Raw genomic sequence first — 27,784 nt, 5'->3', positions numbered from 1 at the left:
TTTATTCAATGCACAATTAAACTCTGGAATTTGTTGCCAGAGGTTGTGGTTAGTGCAGTTAGTATAGCTGAGTTTAAAAAAGGATTGGATAAGTTCTTGGAGGAGAAGTCCATTACCCGCTATTAAGTTCACTTAGAGAATAGCCACTGTCATTAGCAATGGTAACATGGAATAGACTTAGTTTTTGGGTACTTGCCAGGTTCTTATGGCCTGGGTTGGCCACTGTTGGAAACAGGATGCTGGGCTTGATGGACCCTTGGTCTCACCCAGTATGGCATTTTCTTATGTTCTTATGTTTTTTTGTTTGAATTAATAACATGCTTATCAGGAGTGATTTGAAATCTTTCTGTTCTGTCTGCTCTTTTCTTAAAGGGATCTTATCCACTTTAACATTTATTGCAACCTTTCCACTGGGATGCTGCAATTTCCCTGTTCTCTTAGTATCCTTCAAAGATACATCATTCCAAATCATGTGCTTCTGAGTGACTGTCAGCTTACCCCATGATCTAGTTTAAAAACTTCACCATCTCTTTTTTAAAGGTTAGTGCCAGCAGCCTGAATCCACTCTGGCTAAGGTAGAGCCCATCCTTTTAGAAAAGGACCCCCTTCCCCAAAATGATGCCTACTTCCTAACAAATCTAAATCTTTAGTCCTCCCCCAATCAGAGTTATTTTTATTCTCTAGAATCCCCATCTCGCAGAGCTCACATCTCTTATACCTTTCACCTCCCTCTTCTGTATTCCAGTACCAGCAGACAGTGCATCTAAACTTGCAGTTTTCATCTGTAGGTGCCGCTCCTCCCCTTTTCTGGTTGGTTTAATGAGCTGCTATTTGAACAATGGAGTGCTCTGTATCTATGGAACCCTGAGCGGTTCAAAAAGAAGATCATCAAACTGAGCAGGAGGTGGGAGGAGTAGCACCGGCAGCTAGAAATTCCATAATCACTTGATTATGGAACTGGGAAGACTCATGGGCCTAGTAATGGTCCTTCCTCTAGCACTCTTAGTCCAGCACAACAGGGCTTCTGATGCCTATGCTGCTTCTTCCTTTTCTATCAGCATGGGACTGCAGAAGCTGACCTGCCCCTTGTCCTCTTGGCACCACTTGGCCAATCAATGCCAAAAGTGTGTGGGCTTGGCTATGCCTCTGTAATAGTGCACATGCATTCCCCTCAACTAGCCAGCCAATACCCTCTTGTCACATCTTGCATTCAGATAGACTGGCTGAGGAAACTGTGATTTATTTAAGGCCTGTTGGCTAGGCAAGCTGATGCACTAATTTACTCGCAGGAGAGGGCAGGATCAAATAGTTGCAGTTCTGGAGTTGGAGGTGTAAAATCCCAAGAAATTCTGGATATTTTAGTCCTCCCAAAATGTTCCAAACATGAAGCAGAAATTCAGTAATGTTCGGACAAAATCTGTACAATTGGCAACCCTATACCTTCTGACTTCCCCCCATCCATGTCTGGCATCAAGGCTGGATTTGGGCACCCATAAGCAGAACCAGAGAGCAAAGAGCCGGGCATAGTGGTAAGGATTTAAAACAAGTTGGAGCAGATTCCTCTTTGGCACAGGTATTTGGTGCTTGCCTTCAAAATGTTGTGCCCTAGGAAATTGCTTTTGCCTAAATCCGGGCCTGTGTGCCATGCTTCTCTTCACTCTTCCACCAAAATAAATTACTATATTCATTAACCTTCCCTCCCCCCCCCCCCCCAAAACACACATATATTCCTATTCTCTCATAGTGGTGCCTCTTCTATTCTACTGCCCTGCTCACAGTTATGCAATTTTCCCCCTTAACGCTAATAACCTTCTTACTCCTTCACTATGGCTCCCCTACAGATGATGTTACTCCTCATCTTCCTGCTTCCCTCCACCTGCAGATACACATATATACACCATCAATTGTCCTCTGCAACTCCAACTTCTGAAACCTAAAATGTTCCACATCCATGGTGAAGAGGAGGAGTTCCGGCACCTTGAGTAGAAACAAAGGAGGTAGAGAAGGAAGATGAGGAGAAGAGCAGGTAAGCAAGAAAAGATGAGAAGGACGGTCATTGTCATTGAAAGGGAAGTGGAAAAGGAGGAGTTTTACCTTAGGAGGAATGAGAAGCATGTGGAGAAGCATCATGAGGGAGATGTGTAGAAGGAGTATGAAGGGAGGAGGAGGAAACCCACAGAGGCTGGGGTTAGAAGAAAAGCATAACCTGTGAGATGAGATAGAGTTGTAGCAAAGAGAGAGATAAGTAGGGTAGAAAAGTATCAACTAGGATGGGGACTCAATCATTAAGGAGCTGGAGGGGAAAGGATATTGGACGAGGAAGCTTGATCCTTACTGTGGAAGGTGGGGAGCCAGGTGACAAAGTGAAAGAATTATCAGAAGATGAGCAAAGAAGTTGAGGCATTACTAAGGGGTTAGGCAGGGTGAAAAGGTGGAGGCATCATCAGAAAAGGGGCACAAGAAAGAGGAGGCATGATTGATTTGTGGGAGGCATGAGAAGATGGAGGCAACAGCAGAGATAGGGTAAGACCTGAAGAAGGTAGTGGAACAGGCAAGGATGGGGAAATAGGGCAGGGAGGTGTCAGAAAATGCTATGGAGAAAAAGGAAGCAGATCTAGGTGGCATCAGCATGAGACAATGAGGGGTGGGGGAAAGAAGGGTTTCAATACTGGAAGGCATCGGAGGCAGGTGGAAGGGAGAACCAGTGTGACACAAATGCATCAGCAGAGGAGCTGAAGGGAGACATTTTGGGGTGAAACCAAATGAGCAGAGGGTATGATTTAGAAGGCAACATCAGTGGAGGGCCGTGAGGTGGGTGATGGGTGATAACAAAAGCAGTGGGAGGCAGTGGCTGTGGTGATGTGGGAACAGGGAACTTGTGTTCATGGACAGGGTGAGAGGGAGTGTCTGGGCTTTGTGACTAGTGGGAGTTGGAGGAAGGGTCAGGTTTGACATCAGAGGAGAAAGTTAGTAGAGTGGGTTGGCATCAGTGGACAAAGTTTTCTGCCAGCACCTGCAGAAGTAAAGCACATGCTCATTAATTACTAATGACAGTCACATGGAGACAGGCATTTTGGCAGAAGGGTCCTGTGCTGTGCCTTAAGAACCTCAAAAATGTGTATATTCCTAAGCAATAAATCTCCAAATACAAACAGTTCTAAATATATTTTAAAAACAACTGTCTGCTCAAGATATGCATGGGCTATTTTATAATATTCTAAATGTAATATGTCACTTTTTAATTTCTCTGAACTTTCTCTTATTTATTACCAAGGTCGGTTTATTAATGTCAGTGCAGAAGGAAAAAGAAGTGGCTGTTCTCTTGTCCTGGAGTCCAATACAAGGACACAGGAGTTAAATGCAAGAATGATATTATTAAATATTCATATGGATCATCATTAATTACCTGCACAGTTCTTGCAAATGACAACACAGAGATTGATGGATGCCCAGTCCGGATCTGGAGCCTGGCAATCAGCGCAACTCCTGTTTCCCTCATTGAACCAGATCTTCTCAGCTACTTCATAATCAGAGAGCGTTTCTGCTATCGATTGCTGCACTGCTTCAATCCACTCTTGCTTCTCTCTTTCCGACTCTGCTGTAAAGCTGAAGCCATTGACTTTTCTAGGTTATCGATCTCTATTTTAAAGCCCAGTTAAACAGAGTTTTCAATTCCCGTATTTGTTTCTTCTAGGACTGAAATTGTAGTTTGAAAATCTACTTTCCATAGAAATTGTGATACTAAGATGGTAGATTTTCAGCTGGGGGCTTAATGAATGTCACCTTTAATTCCATCCTTGCATTTCTAAGATTTGACAATGCAAAATTAAAATATACTTTTAGCTTTTATGCTTAGTTCAAATGAACAGTAGAGGACAGGTTTTTTTCTCTGTATTAATTGGTCTTTACCAAGGTGTCCTTTTCCAAGTGTGGGAAAAAGCCCTAAGGCAAAAGCAAACTTAGCAAGAAAATGTTTTCTTTGGCATGGAAAGGACAACTTACTTGTTCCCTGAAAGTAAACACCAAAAATGCAACTCAAAGCAAAAAAAAAAAAGAAGTTTGAATTGTAATGCCTACCTTCTTGTCCCGCACTGGATTCTGTGTGCAGTGCAGTTATGCATTGGTTAAGTGTGACCTTTTAATAGGGTAAGTGCTTCTATTCCATGTAGCACTAAAATAAGGGCAGGCCGGGGCAGCTCAAGACAATCTGCCGGCTGAGGCAAGAGCTGAAATGCCGCTGCCCCCACCCCTTCCCCCCAAAAAGGAGCAGCACAGGTCAAATATCGAGAGGGCCAAGAGTGGGGAGGGCTCTTTGTAGTTTGGCCCTTTTGATGATTTGTAATGCTGCAGAAGGGGGGTCAGAGTTCCCAGAGAAGTGGCAGACCCAGTTTCAGTGATAATATTTCTGCCACACTCCCAGGAACCCTACGACCTGCCTCCCAAGTTTCCTCAGCATTTGTCCCCCTGGAGAAATGGGAGATGGGTGAATAGTGGGGGGGGGGGGGGGGGTCTCTGTGTGTGGCACACTCTTTCCGGGCCAGTCCAACGGTATTAGGTGCCTTGGACAATCCTTACAGTCTTGCATCCCCTTCCTCCTGGCCCTCAACACACACACACAATTAAAAAGTACGCATTTATAACAGATTTTATATAAAAAAAAAAAGGACCTTCAAAGCACAGTCTTCTGAGATAAAAATATCACAGCATGTGTATTAATTTTACATGCACTGCTGTGGTGCCAACCACTTGCTCTAAATATCCCACAGTATAAGTTTCACAATTATTATTGTTCCTTATTCCACTGAGTTTTTTGGACTTTTATATACCAAGAGTCCAATAATGTAAATGTCACAGGACACTATTAGTTAAATGGACCTTTTGATTGTTTTTTATATTTGTTTTTTATGCAATAATGTTTGCAAAACAAATTCAGGTGCTAATTAAACTCATTAAAATAAACTTAGCTGCGTATGATTATTCCATGAAAACCCCAACACAGGACTGTGTTTCGAGTCCCATCAGCTTCAGGGGGGTCCCATTTGTTAACTTCGCCTATGGCATGTCCATACATAGGTCTAGCACCCAGACAGCTGTTTGGCGACTTCCATTTGCAGCTCCTTCTCACATCGCTCCAAGGGTGCTCGTAGGCCTGGCATCACCGCTGTGCTTCCCGCTTTCTCCCTACCAGTCCGAGCCCCACCGCAACCAAAAGGGATTCCCCACACTCCTGCTCCCTGCAGAAGCTGCTTCTGGGTCAGCCAATCCTTCACTCCCAGCTTAGAGTGTGGCGGGGGAAGAATTTGTTTTGTGAACACTTTTGCATACAAAAATATCAAAAACTATCAAAAGGGCCATTTAACTAATGACATATCATTTATATATATGCCATTTATATCATTAGACTCTTGGTATACAAAGGTCTGGCAAATCCAATGGAACAAGCACCAAAATTAACTGTGACATTTATACAATGGGATATTTTTAGCGATTGTCTTGCGGATTCCCATACAGTTGACTTTGAGCTCTCTTTTGTGCAGTGCTGCCAACTACAGCAGTGCATGCAAAAAATAATCTTGGAACACATATGGTATTAGGCCTGTTGTAAAGAGCTTTGGGAATGTGCCTGGTCAGCAGAAAGCCATTAGTAACTCAATTATAATACAGTAAACCTCTCATACCAAAACAGCACTAATTGCCAGCATGAACACTATAGCAATCCTACCTATAAAAAGGCAATGCTGCAAAAAGAACACCAGACCTAAAACTCTCATATACCTCCTATTAGGAACACAGAAAAGCTAAACTGCTGTAGATCCTTACACAGAAACTACACACACCTACAGAAACTGCACAGAAACCTCACCTCGGTCACCCATGAAGAACACAGACACTCACCAAATATAGAATAAAATGACAGTAAAGTACAAATAGAATAAGCAGACAAAAAGTGAACTGAAAACCATAAGAAGCCTGTTAAACAGTGTAACAATGGAAAAACAGAAATATTACAATTCCTCATAAAACATAATAAAATCAAGAAATATAACGTCAATCATATTAGTAAAACCATTCTAATAAAAAGAATAAATATTTCCAAACATCTGAGAAATAGAACATCATTCAATAATTACTCATAGCATTTTTTAAAATGAACTCAAAAAACAATAAAATATTTCAAATCAGACACTTCAAACACCACCCAACAATTAAAAACAATAAGAATAAAAATATTCCCTGCTCTCTATTCCTGGGAACTTTTGATTTCCAGTCACTCCAAGATTGTTGTGGATTAGTGGGTGGGGGCTGCACAGAAACTTTGGCCGCTCTAACATATGCATACTCTCTAACACATATATGTACATTCTTTTACACACACACATACATGCTCACACACAAACATACACTCACTCACTCTTCTCCCCCTCCGAGGCTCACAAGCAGCAGCAGCAGTTTCCACCTTCAGGCCACACAGATGATGGGACTCCTCTTTCTTCCTGAGGTGCGGGCTGATGCAGTTTCTGCCCTTGCTCCTTTCTTCTGGCCATGCATGCTGACACTACTCCTCCTCCTTATGGCTGCAGTGCTTGAGCCTCCCTCCTCCCATTTGGGCGGGACCATACAACATACTTCCTCCAACGGGCTCACGCAGGGGGGAAGAACAATTGTCACATTCCTGACACAACTGTACTGCCCATGAAACTGTAGCATCCTAGGCAGCCCTGCACTCTCTCCCACTCTCACCCCCCCCAATACATTCTTGCTCCCTTTCTAAATCCCATCCTTTCCTTTTGTTTCTTCTCATGTGTCGCATCTCCTTGCTCCTGCCTCTTCCCTTCCTTCTCACTCACCCTCTTACCTTCCCTCCTTTCTCACTCAGCCTCTTCCCCTTCACTATCCTCTCACCCACCCTTTTCTCCCTCCCCTTCTCAATCAACCACCTTCCCTCTCCTCTTATTCACCCTTTCCCTCTTCCCTCATTCATTCACCCTTCACTCCTTCCCTCTCCTCATTCCGCTCATTTACCCCTCTCTTCTAAGTCCCTCTTCCCTCCCTCTCTTACCCTTTAATCCATCTCTTCTCATCTTTTCCACCCTCCTCCTCCTCGGCCCTTCCCACCTCTTTCACACCTCTTCCCTCCCCTCTTCCCTCCCTTTTCTCCCTTACCCCTCCTCTCCCCTCTCATTGACTTTCACTTCTCACCCTTTCATCCCTCCCATCTCATTCACCCATTCCTTCCTCTCCCCTCTCACTCACAACTCTGCCTTTTTTCTCCTTCATGCTCTCACACCCACATCCTTTCTCTCTCTTTCACACACACTAGTTCTAACACCCACATTCTCCCTCCTCACACCCATACGCACACACACAGGCTCTCACATTGAATTGCTCTCACTCTCTCACACACATACACACTCAATCAAGCTCCCAGGATCCCAAGGGGTAGATAGATTCCAAGCTGCTTATCCCAAGAATAAGAAGTGGATTTCTGCAACTCTACCTTAATAATTGTTAATGGACTTTTCCTCCAGGAACTTGTCCAAACCTTTTTTAAACACAGCTATACAAATGGCTTTCACCACATCCTTTGCCAATGAATTCTAGAGCTTAATTATGCGGGGCCTTTTCTCTTGTTGGCAGCTTGTAGAATGGGGACCACTGGTGGCCTCCCATGTCTCCTCCTCTTGTTGGTCTCTGGTGATCTCCCGGACCTCCTTCTCTTGTCGGACACCAGTGTGATGGGATCCAATGGCGGCCTCTTGGTGTTGCGTCCGTCAGGCTCAAACGACTTCGCCTGACATGCCTCACCTTTCTCTTAGCTTTCTCCACCAACCTCAGGAGTATGGCATCCATGGCACTTCCTTGCTGCACCCTCTGCCTTCCCCGGAGCGGCTCTGGCACGGCATTTGGCCATCTTGACCCGAGGCCTCCTAGGGCATGCGCACATGTGCACCCCTACCTTTGTAGCAGTTTTGGCGCAACTTTGGGGGCGTCCCCCTCGAGTGACATCACTGCTTCTGCATATTTAAGGTTGCCCATTTGCTGACTCGCGCCAAGTTAGTAAGGATCGGTATGCCCCGGTCTGAAGCTACTCTGCCGCTTCTATCCACTGGAAGTTATCTTCACCCTTCGGGGTTCTCTAACCTGGGTACCCACTCCTCGGGGGCCCTCTTCTTATTTACAGGTGCCTATCCTCTTACAGGTACTCGCTCCTCGAGGGCCTGTGGGTCTTTCCTGATGTCTGCTCCATTCTTCAAGCTGCTGGAAATCCATGTATCAGCTACAGAGAGTGAGTACAACTTCTACCAGTCTGTCTCTCATCAGTTCCTTGCTACCTCTCTGTATCAGGCCCCAACACCACCATTGTGGAACGGGTCTCCTCTGCCGAGGACCATGGACTGCTAACACTTATCCTCTTCTACTGCTCATTGGGATTCTCTCTACTCAGCTACGGGAGTGTGTTTAACATCTGCCAGTCTGTCTCTCCTATAGTGCCTTATTGGACATCTGCATCGGGGCCTTACACCACCATTGTGGGACGGGTCTCCCTCACCAGGGATTGCAGACTGCTACCAGATAACCTGCTCTCTACTGCCACCTCTGGTGGTCATCCTAGCTGTACAATAAAAGAAACTATCTCTGTGTCTGTGCATTTGAGTTTAGCCCGGTGCATCAGTCTCCCTACGGGGATCCTCCCCGTAGGAGATAACATCACTGTTGCCCCTGAGAATCCACCAACCACCTCGATATCATAAAAGATTGCTATCTCCATGGATTTGACTCAGCTCACCGCATTACAGGCCATTTCAGGCCTGGTTCAGCAAGTCACTGAACAACAGAGCACACTGGAAAGCTTGACTGTGCCTTTAATTTACTGCACTCACAGATGAACGCTTCTATTATCTCAGGTAAAGAGGAAAAACCATCAGAGGTGACGGTAAAAACTGTTGTACCCCTTTCCTCTCCTATTCGCTTCTCTGAAGAAGCCTGGACATGCAGGGGATTTCTCAATCAATGCTGAATGCATTTTTCACTTCAGCCTAACAATTTTCCCACAGCTTACGCCAAGACAACATACATTCTGTCTTTTCTGGATGGAAGAGCACTGACTTGGGCTTCTCCGCTATGGGAGCGTGATGACCCTATTTTGAAGGAGCTTACTTTATTTTTGGAAATGTTCAAATCCGTATTCGACGATCCTGCAGGTACAATATTACATGATCTGCATTCGTGAATTTTTCAGCAAGGTAATAAGCATTTGCCTGACTTTGCCACTGAGTTTAAGACGTTGGCTTCAGAGTTGAACTGGGACTCAAGATGCTTGAAGACCCTTTTCTTTGAAGGCCTGAACTCCCGATTGAAAGATGAGTTGGCGGCTCGAGAAAAGCCTGAGACCTTAGAGGACCTGATGAAGTTAACTGAAGAATTGATCAGCGACTTTGGGACAAGTTTCAAGAGGTTAAAGGTTCCAAGAGGCCTAGCCAAGGAGAGATCCAAATCAAGAATCTACCTAAGCCTATTTTGTCTAAAGTGGTGTTGGGTGAAGAGGAACCTATGCAACTAGGCCGTAGTCACCTGAATTCGAAGGAGAGAAGAACTTGGAGAAGATTAGGCCTCTCCATGTATTAGGGCATGTTTGTACTGCATGGCTGGCTTGGCCACATCTGTCCGGGAAACAGGCAGACCTAAGTCCTGTGGGAAGACTCTTCTTAGGTCTAACTGCTCCTTCTCCTCCACTCTCTCTACCAGTCTCCTTGATTAACGGACCACTTGAATTTCAGACTCTTGCCTTAGTGGACTCCGGGGCAGGAGGGAATTTTATCCTGAGATGTCTAGTGGAACACCTTCGTATCCCCACTATGACTATGAAGCCACTGCTTCTGTTATCCTTTATTCATGGGGAGCCCTTACCGGGTGAAGTAACTCTACAAATGGAGCCGGTCAGTTTAAGGACTGGAGCTCTTCATACGGAATCCATTTCCTTCTTCATGCTTGAGAAAGCTATGCATCCCTTAGTCCTTGGGTTACCATGGCTGCAAGAGCACATGCCTCAATTCAACTGGGCTACACTGGAGCTTTCATGCTGGGGCCCAGATTGCCATGGCAAGTGTTTGAAGGAATTCTCACCACTACCCTGTATGCCTACAATTCCATTGATGCCTGGTTACCACCGCAATACGCGTTGTTTCAAGACGTGTTTTCTAAGGAAGCTGCTGACATACTTCCTCCACATCGATCTTATGACTGTGTGATTAACTTGAAACAGAATACTGAACAACCTAAGGGAAGAGTATACCCCCTCTCAGTGGTGGAAAATAAAGCAATGCCAGAATACATTCAAGAGAATCTACAAAAAGGTTTCATTAGGCCATCCAAGTCCCCTGCAGAGCAGGATTTTTCTTTGTGGGGAAGAAGGATGGAACCCTACGTCCATGCATTGATTATCGTCATCTAAACGAGATCATGGTCAAAGACAGCTATCCTTTATCACTCATATCCGAGGTGTTTGACCGCTTACAAGGGGCTAAGATTTTCTCCAAGCTGGATCTTAAAGGAGCATATAACCTTGTCCGCATTCGTTCAGGAGACAAATGGAAGACAGCTTTCAACACCAGGGATGGACACTTTGAATATTCGGTGATGCCCTTCGGCTTATGCAACACCCCAGCTGTCTTCCAGAACATGATGAACGACATCCTACGCGACCTACTCTACCAATGTGTCATCGTCTATCTGGATGATATCCTGATCTTTTCTCATGATCTGAATACCCACATCATGGATGTCAAGAGAGTGTTACGAACACTGCTGGAGAACCGCCTGTATGCTAAACTGTCCGAATGTGAATTCCACAAGGAGTCTGTACCATTCCTAGGGTACATCGTGTCTAACAAGGGGTTCCAAATGGACCCACAAAAGCTGAAGAGCATTCAGAAATGGTCCCAACCTACCAGTCTAAAAGCTCTCAGAAGGTTCCTGGGATTTACAAATTACTATAGGACTTTCATTAAAAACTACTCCTCACTAACTGTGCCCTTAACAGCTCTGACAAAGAAAGGTGCAAATGTTGCCAACTGGTCTACTGAGGCTGTGACCGCTTTTCAAAAGCTGAACTACGCTTTTTCAGCAAGCCATGTCTCCATCACCCGATCCTACATGCCCCTTTATTGTCGAGGTGGATGCCTCTGATGTTGGAGTGGGGGCTGTATTAAGTTAAACCAGTGACTGTAAGATCCTGTGGCCATGTTCCTTTTTCTCCATGGAATCAGAGATAAAGAATTATTGGCAATAAAGATAGCGTTCAAAGAGTGGAGACCCTGGCTTGAGGGTGCTCAACACCAGATAATGGTTTTTACTGACCATAAAAACCTAGAATACCTTCGTCATGCTCAACGCCTCAACCACAGACAGACCAGGTGGTCTCTGTTTTTCAACAGGTTCGATTTCGTCTTAATGTACAGACCTGGAGACAATAATGTCAGAACGGATGCCCTTTCATGCTCATTTCTATCTGAAGATGTGCCTGACACTCCTCAACACATCATTGATCCTGAGAGAGTCATTCTATCCGCCACGCACCCTGTGCCTGCAGGCAAGACAATAGTGCCTGCCAATCTCCGAAGAAAATACTAGCATGGGCTTATGATTCCAAATTGGTTGGACATCCCGGTCAAAGGAGAATTCTAGCTAAGCTGCAGAAATTCTACTGGTGGCCGTCTATGAGAGAAGACACCTTCACTTATGTTGTAGCCTGTACCAACTGTACTAAGGAAAAGTCTCCACTCGGTCGTCCATGGGGCCAACTACAACCTTTGCCTATACCAGATGAGCCCTGGACTCATATCACCATGGATTTTGTTGTGGACTTACCCCTATCCAGGGGCAACAACACTATCTGGGTAACAGTGGACAGATTTTCAAAAATCACTCACTTTGTGGCACTTCCTGGTTTACCTTCTGCCAGTGAACTTGCAAAGCTCTTCATCAGCCACATATTCCAGTTGCACGGAATACCCAAGTACATAGTCTCAGACAGAGGCATACAGTTCACAGCCAGATTCTGGAAGGCTCTTTGCAAGAAGTTTGATATCACTCTCGACTTCACATCATCGTATCATCCACAATCCAACGGACAAACAGAGCGGATGAACCGCACCCTCAAACAGTTCCTCAGAGCCTTTGTCTTTTCACGCCAGAATATTTGGGCTGAACTTCTACCGTGGGCCGAGTTTCCATCAACTCTCATCCAGCAACATCTACCATTCAAAGTGGTATATGGACGACTACCTTCACCACATTTTGTCGTCCCCAGCAGCTCAAGCCACTGCTGATGAAATTCACACTCTTTGGAAGAAGACAAAGGAGATGCTCATCAAAGCTGGAATCCGAGCAAAACGAGACTATGACATGCATCACTGCAAGGCTCCTGAACTTAAGCCTGGTGATAAGGTCTAAGCATCTCAGATTGAAGTTGCCTTCTGCTCGCTTCGCTCCATGCTATGTCGGACCATTACCTATACTCCGACGTCTGGGCAACCTCTCCTACAATCTCAAACTTCCACCAGCAATGAAGATCCATAAAGCATTTCACGTCTCATTGCTAAAACCACTCATGCTTAAATTCAGCTCCAAGTCACCAGAGCCTCCTCTTGTAGATACAGAAGAAGATCTTGAGTACAAAGTCGATGCAATTTTGGATGTTTGAAAAAGAGGCAGAGTATGGGAATACCTCCTATCATGGGAGGGCTTTGGACCTGAAAATAACTCATGGGAACTTATGTCTAACATTTTGGACAAAGAGATGCTGAACCAGTATCATCGTGCACATCCTCGGAAGCCAAGACTAGGTAGGGGATCTGGAGGAGGCCCTTTGAAGGGGGGTTCTGTTGCATCCATCAGGCACAAACGACTTCATCCGACATGCCTCAACTTTCTCTCAGCTTTCTCCACCAGCCTCGGGAATATGGCATCCATGGTGTCTCCTTGCCGCACCCTCCGGCTTTCCCAGAGCAGCTCTGGTGCGGCATTTGGCTATCTTGACCCGAGGCCTCCTAGGGCGCGCGCGCATCCCCCTCGAGTGACATCACTGCTTCTGCATATTTAAGTTTGCCCATTTGCTGACTCTCGCCGAGTTAGCAAGGATCGGTATGCCCCAGTCTGAAGCTACTCTGCCGCTTCTATCCACTAGAAGCTATCTTCACCCTTCGGGGTTCTCTCAGCTGGGTACCCGCTCATCAGAGGCCCTCTTCTTATTTACAGGTGCCTATCCTCTTACAGGTACTTGCCCCTCGAGGGCCTGTGTGTCTTTCCTGGTGCCTGCTCCATTCTTCAACCTGCGGGAAATCCATGTATCAGTTACAGAGAGTGAGTACAACTTCTACCAGTCTGTCTCTCATCAGTTCCTTGCTACCCCTCTGCATCAGGCCCCACACCACCATTGTGGAACGGGTCTCCTCTGCCGAGGACCACGGACTGCTAACACTTATCCTCTCTACTGCTCATTGGGATTCTCTCTACTCAGCTTCGGGAGTGTGTTTAACATCTGCCAGTCTGTCTCTCCTATAGTGCCTTATTGGACATCTGCATCAGGGCCTTACACCACCATAGTGGGACGGGTCTCCCTCACCAGGAATTGCAGACTGCTACCAGCTAATCTGCTCTCTACTGCCACCTCTGGTGGTCATCCTAGCTGTACAATAAAAGAAACTCTCTCTGTGTTTGTGCTATTGAGTCTAGCCCGGTGCATCAGTATCCCTACAGGGCTCCTCCCCGTAGGAGATAACATCACTGTTGCCCCTGAGAATCCACCAAACACCTCAATATCATAACACTTGGGCCTACTCTTATCAGCTGCCAATGGGATCGGGTCCACTGGCGGCCTCCCAGGCCTCTTTCTCTTGTTGGCTGCCAGTGGGATGGGGTCCATCTGTGCCTTCTAAGGCTCCTCTTCACAGTCACTGGTGGGATGGGGTCCACCGGTTGCCTCCTGGTCCTCTTTCTCTTGTCAGCCGCCAGTGGGATGGGATTCACAGGTGGACTCATGGGCTACCTCCTTGCCACTGTGGCACTATTTTGGCTCGTGGGGTGTGAAAACCTCATGAGTCCATTAAAGACTTGGTCCATGGAAAGGTGAGGTGGCAGCTGGAGCATTTTTGGGGCTCCCAAAATATTGCCACCTGAAGCGGTTGCCTCACCCTGCCTCATGATAGAATCATCCCTGAGGGCAGAGTTCTCCATAGCTGTTTACTAACTTACAGCAATACCTATTGCAATTTAACATGGTATTACTCTATTCCATGAGTTATCCAGCTTCGACCAGGTCCCTGAGATACCTATAGGGATAGATTTTATAAATGTACGTGCGGGCGTACTTTTCTTCGTGCACCAGGCATGAACAAATGTACGCTGGATTTTATAAGATACGCGTGTAGCCGCACGTATCTTATAAAATCCGGAGTCGGCGCACGCAAAGGGGTGCACATTTGTGCAACCTGCGCGCGCTGAGCCCAGCGCGCGCTGCCTGTTCCCTCCAAGGCCACTCCGAAATCGGAGTGGCCTTGGAGGGAACTTTCCTTCCGCCTCCCCTCACCTTCCCCTCCCTTCCCCTACCTAACACCCACCTCCCCGGCCCTATCTAACCCCCCCCCCCCACCTTTGTTGGCCGATTTACGCCTGCGGAAAGCAGGCTACAGGCGCGCCATCACCCGACCCAGGGGCTGGTCCGGAGGCCTTGATCATGCCCCCGGGCCGGCGCCACGCCCCGGGCCCACCCCCGAAACGCTGCGTCACTCGCGGCATGCCCCCCGACACGTCCCTCCATGCAAGCCCCGGGACTTACGCTCGCCGCCGAGCCTATGCAAAATCGGCTCGGCGCGTGCAGGGGGGGTTTGGGATAGGTTTTCGGGGGGTACGCGCGTACCCCTTTGAAAATCTACCCCATAATGTTTTCATCTTTGTTGAGTGAAATACATTGAAACTTTCCTATCTTATTTTTTAGACTTCTTGCTTTCCACATTAAAACAATTTCAATCACAGTATTAAAAATAAGTCAATCAGGAAATCTATTTCCTCTGCATATCATTGCTAGGGTCAGTGTGTTTATTTTAAATTTTAAGGCAATTATGCCAATAACATTAATTACACTGGAAAATAAATCCATTGAAAACTACAGAGTAAACAATTTATTTTTCCACATATTTGAGATTTTAAAATAGACATAATAACCAGAAACTTAGACATTTGTAATTTTGATAAACTATGTAAACATAGGATTTAAAATCTTCTTACCTAAAGCTTTTAAAGGGGGTTGTTATTTCAAAACATTTTCGATCAGATGACTTAATGCTAGCAACATTCATAGGAACTTTAGTGATGGCAAGACCAATCTTTGCATCCTGAAAAGGAAAACAACATATTCATTCAAGTTAAAATTCAACTTTTTTAATTCAGTAAGATAATTATTTAATTCCTAACATTCCTTTTACAATTAGGTAAGAACATATATTAGAAATAAGGCAAATGCACTCAGATACATTTAAAATACAAATCTTGATGCTCTAATAATGTTGCCAATAGTTTAGGCTATAGATTCCATTATTTCTTCAAACTGCAGACAGCTTTATTCATGTGATGGCTGATGTATTAAAAACACACTAAAAATAAGTATACAGTTTTAGTGTGGGAGCATAACCATTTTAGTATGCAGCAAACTAATGATATGCATAATGCATGAGCACTATGAAAGTATTCTATCAAAAGCACAACTAGCATAGTACTCATCTGTGTTCTATGCCTACTGAATAAGGAAAATGAAATCCCACCCCACCTAAACTGATAGTTAAAAAGACACCTCTATTTCCAATCCCCTCTCCTACCCTGATAGAGTAAAGAAATAGTCACCCATTCATAACCCTTCTTCCAACCCAAATGAAGACACCTAATGCCAAGCTAGCAGGTGGAGACAGTCTAAAATTCAAGGCCTTAATAGGTGGTAAGCTGTCTCTTCCTGCCAACTCAGCAAGAGAGAAATCTTTGGAAGTGTTCATGGGTGGGAGGGGGGCTCAAGCAGCTGGAGGTGGTCATTTTTATAATTGAGGTTGGAAAGTGTTTGAGGATGGGGCAGCATTGTGTTGGTCATTGGATAGAAGATAGGGGGAACTGGGGTAGGGATACATTAAAAAAATGTACCTGAAGGGAACACTTAGGACATGACCAGACTAGCATGATAGAAGGACATGGGCCAGACTAGCATGATAGAAGTTTATATTGACTTCTTAAAAAAGCTGAAATGGCTAGAAAGGTGCTTTAAATTTAGCTTTTGCTGTAAGGTCTGTTGTACATAACTTGCTAATAATGAATGAAGTCATTAGAATGCTATGTATCTGTTTTGCTTATGCAACCAACTAATATGTCAAACAAGAGAAGCTTCCTTGCATGAAGTACATAAGAAATAAGATTTGCCATACTGGGTCAGACCAAAAGGCCATCAAGCCCAATACCTTGTTTCCAAGAGTGGCCAATCCAGGCCACATTGATAAGACAGGCTAAGAGAGAATTTGAAAAGAAGTTGGCCATAGAGGCAAAAACTCATAACAACATTTTTTTTTTAATTTAGTCAAAGCAGGAAGCCTGCGAGGGAGTAGGCTGTACTGTTAGATGATTAAGGGGTTAAAGGGGTACTTAGGGAGGTTAAGGCCAAAACGGAAAGACTAAGGGCCAGATTTTAAAAGGGTTAAGCGCGCCAGGACTATTTTAAAAAGGCCCAGCAGCACGCGTAAAGCCCCGGGACACATGTAAGTCCCGGGGCTTTACTAAAGGGGTGGTCCGGGGGGCGGGGCAGAGCGGTCCAGGGCAAGGGTGGGACCAGAGGCCTCTGACACAGCGGCCATTGCCACTGTGTCTGAGGATCACGTGCTGGCAAGCTGCTGGCGCGTGCAACTTGCACCTGCCCAGAGGCAGGCGCAAAAGGTAAGATAATTTTGGGGGGGGGTTAGAGTAGGGCTGGGAGGGAAAAGGTTAGGGGAAGGGGTGGGAAGCTTAGGTTAGGGGGAAGGGAAGTTCCCTTCCAGGCCGCTCTGATTTCTGAGCATCCTGGGAGGAAACGGGGAAAGGAAGCATGGCTCAGCGTGCACAAGGTATATAATTGTGCACCCCCTTGCGCGCACTGACCCCTGATTTAATAACATGCGTGCGCCTGCGCATGCATGTTATAAAATCAGGCGTACATGTGCACGCGCACATGTAGGTTGCGCACGCTTCTTTTAAAATCTACCCCTAAATTAATTCTTTCCTTTGGTGTTTTCTAATGAGGATATTGGGGAGAAACTGGTTCCAGAGACAGTTTTCAAGGATGACAATTCAGATGAACTAAATCAAATCACAGTGAGCCTGAAAGGCCAGATTGACAAACTAAAGAGTAGCAAATCACCTGGACCAGATGGTATACAGCTCAGGATTCTAAAAACTCAGAAATGAAATTTCAGACCTATTACAAGTAATTTGTAACCTATCATTAAAATCATCCATTGCACCTGAACACTGGAAGGTGGCCAATGTAAGCCCAATTATTTTAAAAAGAGCTCCAGATGTAATCCAGAAAACTATACATTGGTGAGCCTGACTTCAGTGCCGGGAAAAATTATGGAAATTATTATAAAGAATAAAACCACAGAACATATAGATAGACATGATTTAATGGGACACAGCCAACATTGATTTATCCATGGGAAGTCTTGCCTCACAAATCTGCTATAATTTTTTGAAGTGATAAATATACATGAAAGATGAACCAATAGATAATGGTGTATTTGGATTTTCAGAAGACGTTTGACAAAGTCCCTCATGAGAGGCTTCTAAGCAAACTAAAAAGTCATGGGACAAAAGGCAATGTCCTTTTGTGGATTGCAAACTGGTTAAAAGATGGGAAATAGAGAGTAGGATTAAATGATCTGTTTTTATATTGGAAAAAGGTAAACTGTGAAGTGCCTCAGGGATCTGTACTTGGACTGGTGCTTTTAAATATATTTATAAATGATCTGGAAAGGATACCATAATTGAGGTAATCAAATCTGGAGATGACACAAAATTATTCAGAGTAATTAAATAACATATGGATTGTGATAAAATGCAGGAGGACCTTGTAAGACTGGATGATTGGATGTCCATATGGCAGACAAAATATAATATGGACAAGTGCAAGGTAATACATATAGGGAAAAATAACCCATGCTGTAGTTACATGATGTTAGGTACCATATTAGGAGTTACCACCCAAGAAAAAGATCTGGTTGTCGTAGTTAATATTACATTTAAATCATCGGCTTGGTGTTCTGTGATGGTCAAAAAAGCAATCAGAATGTTAGGAATTATTATTATCGCTCCATGGTGAGGCCACACCATGAATACTGTGTACAATTCTGGTCGCCGCATCTCAAAAAAGATATAGTTGCACTGGAGAAGGTACAGAGAAGGGCAACCAAAATGATAATGGGCATGAAACAGCTCCCCTATGAGGAAAGGCTAAAGAGTTTAGGGATGTTCAGCTTGGAGAAGAGACAGCTCAGGGGGGATATGATAGAGGTTTACAAAATAACGAAAGGACTAGAATGAGTAAATGTGAATTGGTTATTTATACTTTTGGACAATACAAGAATTAAGGGGCACTCCATGAACTTAGCAAGTAGCACATTTAAAACATATCAGAGAAAATTATTTTTTACTCAATGCAAAATTAAGCTTTTCAATTCATTGCCAGAGCATGTGGTTAAGGCAGTTAGTGTAGCAGGGGTAAAAAAGGTTTGGATAAGTTCCTGGAGGAGAAGTCCTTAAATTACTATTAATCAATAGGGAATAGTCATTGCTTGTTGCTGGCATTAATAGCATGGGATCTATTTAATGTTTGGGTATGCCAGGTACTTGTGACCTGGATTGACCACTGTTGGAAACAGGATACTGGACTTGATGGACCCTTGGTCTGACCTAGTAAGGCATATGTTATGTTCCTATGTTCTTAAGATTTCCAATGTGGATCTTTGCAGGTTCCTCTTCCCTATGTGCATCACTTTGTACTTGTCCACTTAGGAAGGATAAATTTCACAACTACTTGCATACACCCATATATATGCATACATAGGTGCAATCAAATTTAATAAAGTATTGTATAGCATGCGCACAAATGATAAAATATGAATATTTATTTATTTATTTAAGGTTTTTCTATACCGATATTCATAAATACATATCACATCGGTTTACATGGAACTAGGATAGCAAAACAATATCAATTATCATGGGAAAAGGAAAGGAAAAAGAGGAGAAGAAATAGTTACAATGAACAGGGAGTAAAGAACTTGGATGTGGGAGGAAACAAATATAAACATCAAGATTAAAAGTAGGGAAGGAAAAAGTTGGCTAACTGAGGCATACTAAGCTATTTGAATTAGGCAAAATAACTGTCTAGTGATAAACCTTTGAATTAAGTGTGTTACGAGGGAAAAGGGGGAAAGGCAATGGGAGACATCTTGTAAATATAATGGTTATGTTGGTTAGAAGGTTAAGGGGGAGATGGCTGACTAAGGGAATACATGTGGGAAGGGTGAGAGGGGTAAAAGAGGTAAAGGGGAAGTTACTGGGATCTTACTATATATATATGCATGCAAACGTAAAAACCATGAACTGCAGAAGTTAGAACTTGTCTGGAGTAATAGGAGCACAGCAGTTATACAGATAAGGTGTCATAGTGGATAACACATTGAAATCGTCGGTACAGTGTACTGCAGCAGTCAAAAAAGCAAACAGAATGTTGGGAATTATTAGAAAGGGAATGGTGAATAAAACGGAAAATGTCATAATGCCTCTGTATCGCTCCATGGTGAGACCGCACTTTGAATACTGTGTACAATTCTGGTCGCCGCATCTCAAAAAAGATATAATTCCGATGGAGAAGGTACAGAGAAGGGCTACCAAAATGATAAGGGGAATGGAACAACTCTCCTATGAGGAAAGACTAAAGAGGTTAGGACTTTTCAGCTTGGAGAAGAGACGACTGAGGGGGGATATGATAGAGGTGTTTAAAATCATGAGAGGTCTAGAACGGGTAGATATGAATCTGTTATTTACTCTTTCGGATAGTAGAAAGACTAGGGGGCACTCCATGAAGTTAGCATGGGGCACATTTAAAACTAATCGGAGAAAGTTCTTTTTTACTCAATGCACAATTAGACTCTGGAATTTGTTGCCGGAGGATGTGGTTAGTGCAGTTAATATAGCTGTGTTTAAAAAAGGATTGGATAAGTTCTTGGAGGAGAAGTCCATTACCTGCTATTAAGTTCACTTAGAGAATAGCCACTGCCATTAGCAATGGTTACATGGAATAGACTTAGTTTTTGGGTACTTGCCAGGTTCTTATGGCCTGGATTGGCCACTGTTGGAAACAGGATGCTGGGCTTCATGGACCCTTGGTCTGACCCAGTATGGCATTTTCTTATGTTCTTAAGTTCTGATATATGTGGCTCTGTAGCACTTTTTGGACTTATCCTGATATGTAAGATAGCCAAAAAAGTCTAAAAAAAAAAAGTGCTTTTTATCTAGAGAAGTTCATATGTGTCAATCTAAGTAGCGGCAAAGACACTACTTAGTTGGATGTCGGAATTTAGTCTGATAAGAGTGCACAAATGATATACACACATGTATTTGAACTCTGAATTTTAAAGGAATACGCAAATAGATTTTGTTGAATTATTTAGACACATTTATTTCCCCCTTAAATCGACTTTTACACATGTAAATCAGGGGATTTTTATAACATGTACATATCAGTGAAATAACCAGTTTCCAAATAGTTTACTAGTTTGCCCAGTCCATCTGCAGCTCATGAAAACCCTCCCCATTTTACCCAGATCGTCCACCCAGGCCTTTTTTACTTTTAAGATGTTTACGATCACTTGTACCAGATATTGAGCAGGAGTAAATATATGCAGGCAAAATATTTATGCGTATCACTTTGGCAGGTTGTAAAATAGCAACTTATGCATGTAAATGTGGGCCCCTTCCTGGAATGCCCCTGGCCTGCCCCTTTTTTTACACATGTAAATTTACTCATGGTCCCCGATTTATGCGCTACCAGGTGAATTTTGAAAGACGTTAGGCATGTAAATATAACATACGTCAAGGCAATTTTCCAAAGACATTTACCCTCATAAGAACACTTAATATGGGTAAATCCTATGGACATTTCAATAGCATGTATTTTGGCAATTTTCAAAAGCCCCCTTACACAGGTAAAGTGCATTTACACATGTAAAACCCAATTTTATGACTGTAAATCCTTATTAAAATCATCTCAATAAATGTTGCAGTTTTTAAAATAGTACTACCATTTTGTGCATACACATGTTATTTTTTACACATGTATCTTTTAAAAATTCAACTCTAAATGCCAACTGCCATTTGGATGCCCAGTTTCCCAGTCTCCCAAGGTCCTTTTTAAAATATCTCACAATCCACTTGTGATTTAATAACTTTGACTAATTATGTATCATCAGTAACTTTGATAACCTCACTCATCGATCCCATCTCAAGGTAATATATAAATATGTTAAAAAGCAGTGGTCCCAGTACAGATCCCTGGGGCACTCTACTATTTACCTTTTTCCATTGAACAAATATGCCTTATTTATTATGGACTAACATATGAATAAAAACATCATCTTAATATAAAACACACATATGTATTTCAATAACTATCATAGATGAAGGAGAGTCATAAGACTGCTATCCCTGATTTATAAATCATCATTCCAATTAAAATCCTGCAGTACAAAGTAAATCAACTAGTTTTTTTTTAATTAGACTTTTCAAATGCAAATAGAATAAGCATTTCTTATGCAGGTTCATAACCTCATTATTAAGATTAGTAAATCTTGTTGAAGCTTTGGTGAAAGTGATCACTGTAAACTCTCTTCTTATCTATTAGTGCACCCAGCTCTGTTTTGCTTATGCCATCAAGTTAACATTCAACATACCAGCAAATGAGAATTAGTGAAACAAACCATTTTATTTGCCTGTCATAGCCTTTCTACATTGTATTTTAATTAATGTGCAGATAATCAAGGGTTAGCATGCTTAAATTTCAATGTGCCTTTAGTGTATTAGCCTCATAAATATTAGGAATCTATACACATTTTTGTTCAGGTGGTTTGCCAACACCTCTTCTGTGGCCTTTAATCATGGCAAAGAGAGTTTGGCACAATCAAACTATAATAAAGAGAAAAACTGTCATGCTCCTGCGTCGTGATGTGCAAAGGAGTGCCCCTGCTATCTGCCTAATGAACGTTCGACAACTCTGCATCACCATGATTGGCAAATGAACTCCTCTGCTCTCCACCCCTTGAAATGTTCCCTGCCCCTGTTTGCCGTCATTGACTATAGGAGGGAAGAGATGAGGCCCAGGAGTTGCAATGGTGGAGAGGCAAATCCCTCTGTCCCTTTTGGGTATAATATTAGTGATCCTCCTGCTGCAGTGGCTGAGGTATTATTGAATGGCAAAGGGGTTTCAGGTGGTATCAGAGGAGTCACAAGTTGAAAATACCCAGAAGGGGGAAGGATAGGTAAGGTATTTTCCTTCCTTGCAGGTCTCCCAATATTAAGCAGGTCTAGAACCCACCCAAAATATCTCCCAGGGAAAGAGAGGGAAGGCAGAACCCAAAATTAAAAAAAACAAAAAACAAAAAAACTTCAAAAGAAAGCACATGAAATTCTTAAAAATTCTGAGCTCTGCCTGAGATTTATTAGAACAAGTTTAATAAGTGGAAAGGAAGCAATGCAAACTTTAAAAATGCACTGTGAATTTTTCACAATTAAGAGAATTTGTTTTTCTTTTGTTACAGCTAACAAATACTTTAGAAGAGAATTGGTTCTCTTAACTTTACCATAAAACAATCACATAAGTATGGTTTGAGTATTAACTGCTATACTTTCTATATCAAGGATTTAGTAATTAATGCTACTATGAAGAAAGTGAGCCTTTGTGTCCCAGTTCTGCCTTGCAGGTGCAGCAGGTCAAAATCAACACTCTCTAACTGCAGGTAAGTTGATAACAAGTGTTTTGTATTAGGGATGTGAATCGTGTGATCGATTGTCTTAACGATCGATTTTGGCTGGGGGGGGAGGGAAATCTGATCGTCATGGTTTTTTTGGTTAAAAAATCATAAATCGGGGGAGGGCGGGAAAACCGGCACACCAAAACAACTTTAAAACCCACCCCGACCCTTTAAAACAAATCCCCCACCCTCCCGAACCCCCCCAAAATGTTTTAAATTACCTGGGGTCCAGTGGGGGGGTCCCGGCGCGATCTCCAACTCTCGGGCCACGGCTGCGTTAATAGAAATGGCGATGGTGGCCCTTTGCCCTTAACATATGACAGGGCAAAGGTAGCGCCGGTGCCATTTTGGTTCCTGTCACCCGACGTCACGAGTGCAGGAGATCGCTCCCGGACCCCCGCTGGACCCCCAGGGACTTTTGGCCAGCTTGGGGGGGCCTCCTGACCCCCACAAGACTTGCCAAAAGTCCAGCGGGGGTCCGGGAGCAACCTCCTGCACTCGGGCCGTATTGCCAATATTCAAAATGGCGCCGGCGCCATACGACATAGTGAGGGCAAAAGTAGCGCCAGCGCCATTTTGAATATTGGCAATACGGCCCGAGTGCAGGAGGTCGCTCCCGGACCCCCGCTGGACTTTTGGCAAGTCTTGTGGGGGTCAGGAGGCCCCCCCCCCCAAGCTTGCCAAAAGTCCCTGGGGGTCCAGCGGGGTTCCGGGAGCGATCTCCTGCACTCGTGACGTCGGGTGACAGGAACCAAAATGGCACCAGCGCTACCTTTGCCCTGTCATATGGTAAGGGCAAAGGGCCACCGGCGCCATTTCTATTAACGCAGCAGTGGCCCGAGAGTTGGAGATCGCGCCGGGACCCCCCACTGGACCCCAGGTAATTTAAAACATTTTGGGGGGGTTCGGGAGGGTGGGGGATTTGTTTTAAAGGGTCGGGGGGGGGGGGGGTTAGGGTTGTTTTGGTGTGCCGGTTTTCCCGCCCTCCCCCGATTTACGATTATTTGACGATAAATCGGGGGAATTGCTATTGTATCGCGGCTCTAACGATTTTTGATGATTTAAAATATATCTGACGATTGTTTTAAATCGTCAAAAAACGATTCACATCCCTAATGTGTATTCTCCTATATTATAAGAGCTGTAGCCCTCTTCTTGTTAGGGGAAGCCAAGATCACTTATTATTATATATTTCTACAGTCATATGGATTCATATGTATAGTGATTGGGAAATCACTCACTCCATCCCCATTACCTTTGCTAAATTTCCAGTCAACTCTTTTAATGTTATCAATGGCTGATGAAAATTCACCGCGATACAGCCAGGTTAATTTAATATTAAGGGTTACACTGCCTACCCTGAACCCTACCAGGAATTTACCTTGTTTTTAAAACAAATATCACACTAACACAGTCACACATACTTCAAACATCCATACTCTTGATGTGTTCCTTCCATTCTGTGCTCCACTGTTTTGTATTTCTGGGATTTCAGAGCAGCAGTCTCTGAAGAGAACTGGCAAGTGCCTTCTGCTCTCTCATTTAGTCAAACACAGACTAACTGAAATCTCCAACTGCTAGACTCAAGATGATCAATGCTCCTGTGATGAACTCAGCAAAAAATAGGTCAAAGAGGCATTTAGGACTAGTTTTGATACATATATAAGAACATAAGAACATATACTGGGTCAGACCAAGGGTCCATCCTTTTAACCTATGGACCCCTCCCACCCACCCCCCAACTTTGTATGAAGTTGTAGAAAAGAAAATTTGAGAATTTTGAGAAATAGTTTGAGGCTGAGATGTAATCTGAATTCTTTTATGTGAGAAATGTATATATATATAACTTCACCAGCCCCTTCTTAGCATTTCCCTCCAGCACTGGCTCACAAAATGGTGTTACTAGCTCATTTATATAGATACAGACACATTTTTCTCAGAATTCCAGTCACAAAATGGAATCTGACTTTTTTCTGAGAAAATTAGCTTGGAAATCCACATTTTTTTCTCTTCCAAATAGTTTGGAAAGGATTTTGAAGTAGTTTACTTTTTTTTTTCTTAATGTAATACATTCACATTCGGGCCGATTCAGTAAAGTCCGTGGGAGAGCGGGCGAACAGGCCACTCGCCTGTGCGCGCGATTCAGTATTTAAATTAGGTCCGGCGGTAGAAACGGGCAAAAGGAGGCGCTAGGGACACTAGAGCATCCCTAGGACCTCCTTTTGGCCCAGAGCGGCGGCTGTCAGCAGGTTTGACAGCAGACGCTCAATTTTTCCGGCGTCGGTTCTCGAGCCCACTGACAGCCACGGGCTCAGAAACCGGATGCCAGCAAAATTGAGCGTCCGGTTTTCGACCCGACAGCCTCCAGCTGACTTAATTTTTTTTTTTTTTTACCCTTTGGGACCTCCGACTTAATATCGACATGATATTAAGTCAGAAGGTGCACAGAAAAGCGCTATTAGGTTCGGCGGGTTAGACGCGCGTTTTCCGCCCCTTACTGAATAAGGGGTAAGGGAAAACGCTCATCCAATTGCAGGTACAATGCGCTCCGTCGGAGCGCACTGTACTGTATCGACCCGATTATAAGGTAAAATACTTCATATGCCCACTCAATAAAGTTCCAAGTCCTTTTATTCCAAATGTTCTTAAAAATGAAATATTTAGAGCATACCTGTAATCCTCCTATTGGTTTATGTATTTTTGTTCTCAGAGGTTCCTTGCTTTTGTCCCATTTTGAGACATCCCACTTTCATAATCATCTCATTAGGGATCTCAAAATTCTTCAACAGTGTGTGCTGAGGCTTCTCTGCCCTCTCCTTTCTTATCAATCAAGTCTATATTGGACACATTGGGAAGCTGTGGGAACCTGTTTGAACTGGGGTATATTTGACACATTCTGGGACCCCAAACTATCTTTAGCTTCCAGGAATGGTCCCCCAACATAGCCCCAATGCTTATTTTGTCACAATTTTAACTTTAAAAAGAGTTCTGGGACCCCCAAAAAATTGGGTGAGCTGACACCCCCTCCCCACTCAGAGCTTTGAAAATTAGGTGGGAGCCTCAGCAGGATCCTGCCACCCAGAATCATTATTTTTTTTAATTTAATGTTGCCATTTAGGTTTTAATTAATAAGCTTTTGAAAATTCCCCCATTTCTGCCAAAAGAGAAAATGCATTGGAGGGTCACAGACCAGCTCCATAGCAACAACAGGGACTTTGCTCAGGGACCCCAGTACTTAAAAATCACTCCTCTAGCATTAACAGCTTATCATATGCTACTATTGCTGCACTGATAACTTTGGGGCTTTCTTTTTTCTTTAGCTGCAATGTTGCACCCCCCCCCCCCCCCCCGGTCACTCATTCCTCTGGGACCAGGACACACAGGCTGCTTACTCTCCTTTCAATGCAGCTTAGATCAGCAGATACTAGCTGTTTTTTATTTCTAAGGCTCAAGCACCCTGTTGCTAGACAATGCTGCTTGTTGAGGTAAACATACAGCAAAAAAAAAAAAAATGCTGCTCTTCTGACACTGCCTTAGCCCAACAGTACAGCATGAGCCAACAGCTAGGTAAATGTATTTTAAATTAGCTTTCCCCATCTCTTTCTTCTTCCTACTACATTTTCATAAGCTTGGAATCGCCCAGCATAACCTCCCTTCACTGAGTGAGCTATAATAACTCTCACTCTAGCCAGATAAATAAACTTTCAGTCTCTCTTTTTTTTTCTCTCTTCCTGCTTTTACAGCAGTAGACTAGTTGCTTTTGATTTCTTGAATTTCCCCAGGGCTGTGAAAGTCTCCCAGGCACTGCAGACCTGTTCCAGCGGCCCTGTCCCAGCAACTCTCCAGACCCCAGGACAGTCTTATTATTTTTAAAAAATATATTATTTCCCCCCCCCCCTTCTTTAATTTGTAACCCTAAGGTTACACTGGCAGACCCCACTTTCTGCCAGTAGAGGAAGACAGAGACCTGGGATGGTGCTGGAGAAGCCGGAGTGCTGATGCGGACCCCATTCCCTGCCAGCAGAGGAGAAAGAGAAATGCAGCTATAGAGTGGAGTGCTGGTGAGGTTCCCATCCCACCGTCAGTAAAAGGGGCAGAGATCCAGAGCTTCCAAATAGAGATCCATCAGTTATGGGAAGGGAAACGGAGAAAAATGACAGAAAACTGTAGGGAAATGGCGGTGAGAGAAGGTAAGGAGAAAAGGGAGGCTGAGGTAGCATAGACTGCCCCTTCCTTGGTTGAGTTTTAATACTAGTCTTTTATAATCCAAACCCCTTCCAAAGGACAGGATTAATTTGATCCAAAAACATTTCAGATTGGTAGTACGGTAGGAAATAAAAACTGCAAACGATATTTTACCACCTACAAGGAAAGGTTAGGAAAATCTGGTCTGGATTCTCAGACTGTGAAATAAGACATATTCATCTATAGATGTTCCTCTTCATCTCCCAAATCTGATCATCTTTAATTGCATGTATTGCTATAATATATTTCAATTTCTCTAAGAATTACCAACTCTGCAAAAGAGTTATTTCTATAATCAATGTATTTTCATAAATTTAATTTTTTTAGTCAGATAAACCAAACAGCATTACTAATAGGTGTTGCATTTGACATGCAATTACTTGCCTTTTCCAATTCCATGCTCAAGGCATGTTATAATTTAGCTGCTGTAGTTACTTCATTCC

The 27,784-nt window shown here is 43.6% G+C and overlaps 1 protein-coding gene across 5 annotated transcripts in view; it reads right to left on the bottom strand.

Moving 5' to 3' along the window:
• Positions 1-27,784, bottom strand: part of ARAP2 (ArfGAP with RhoGAP domain, ankyrin repeat and PH domain 2) — a 619,943-nt gene that overhangs the window by 277,175 nt on the left and 314,984 nt on the right. For all 5 annotated transcript variants that reach the window (XM_029589653.1, XM_029589667.1, XM_029589686.1 and 2 more), the window contains exons 10-11: positions 15,286-15,392; positions 3,407-3,606 (exon numbers count right to left, since the gene is read on the bottom strand). In XM_029589653.1, the coding sequence (XP_029445513.1) occupies positions 3,407-3,606; positions 15,286-15,392 (307 nt within the window). The remainder of the gene's footprint in view (positions 1-3,406; positions 3,607-15,285; positions 15,393-27,784) is intronic.

Source organism: Rhinatrema bivittatum, chromosome 1, assembly GCF_901001135.1.
Source record: "Rhinatrema bivittatum chromosome 1, aRhiBiv1.1, whole genome shotgun sequence".
NCBI classification, from domain to species: domain Eukaryota; kingdom Metazoa; phylum Chordata; class Amphibia; order Gymnophiona; family Rhinatrematidae; genus Rhinatrema; species Rhinatrema bivittatum.
The sequence above is the reverse complement of the archived record's forward strand: the minus strand, read 5'-3'. Positions and strand labels throughout refer to the sequence as shown.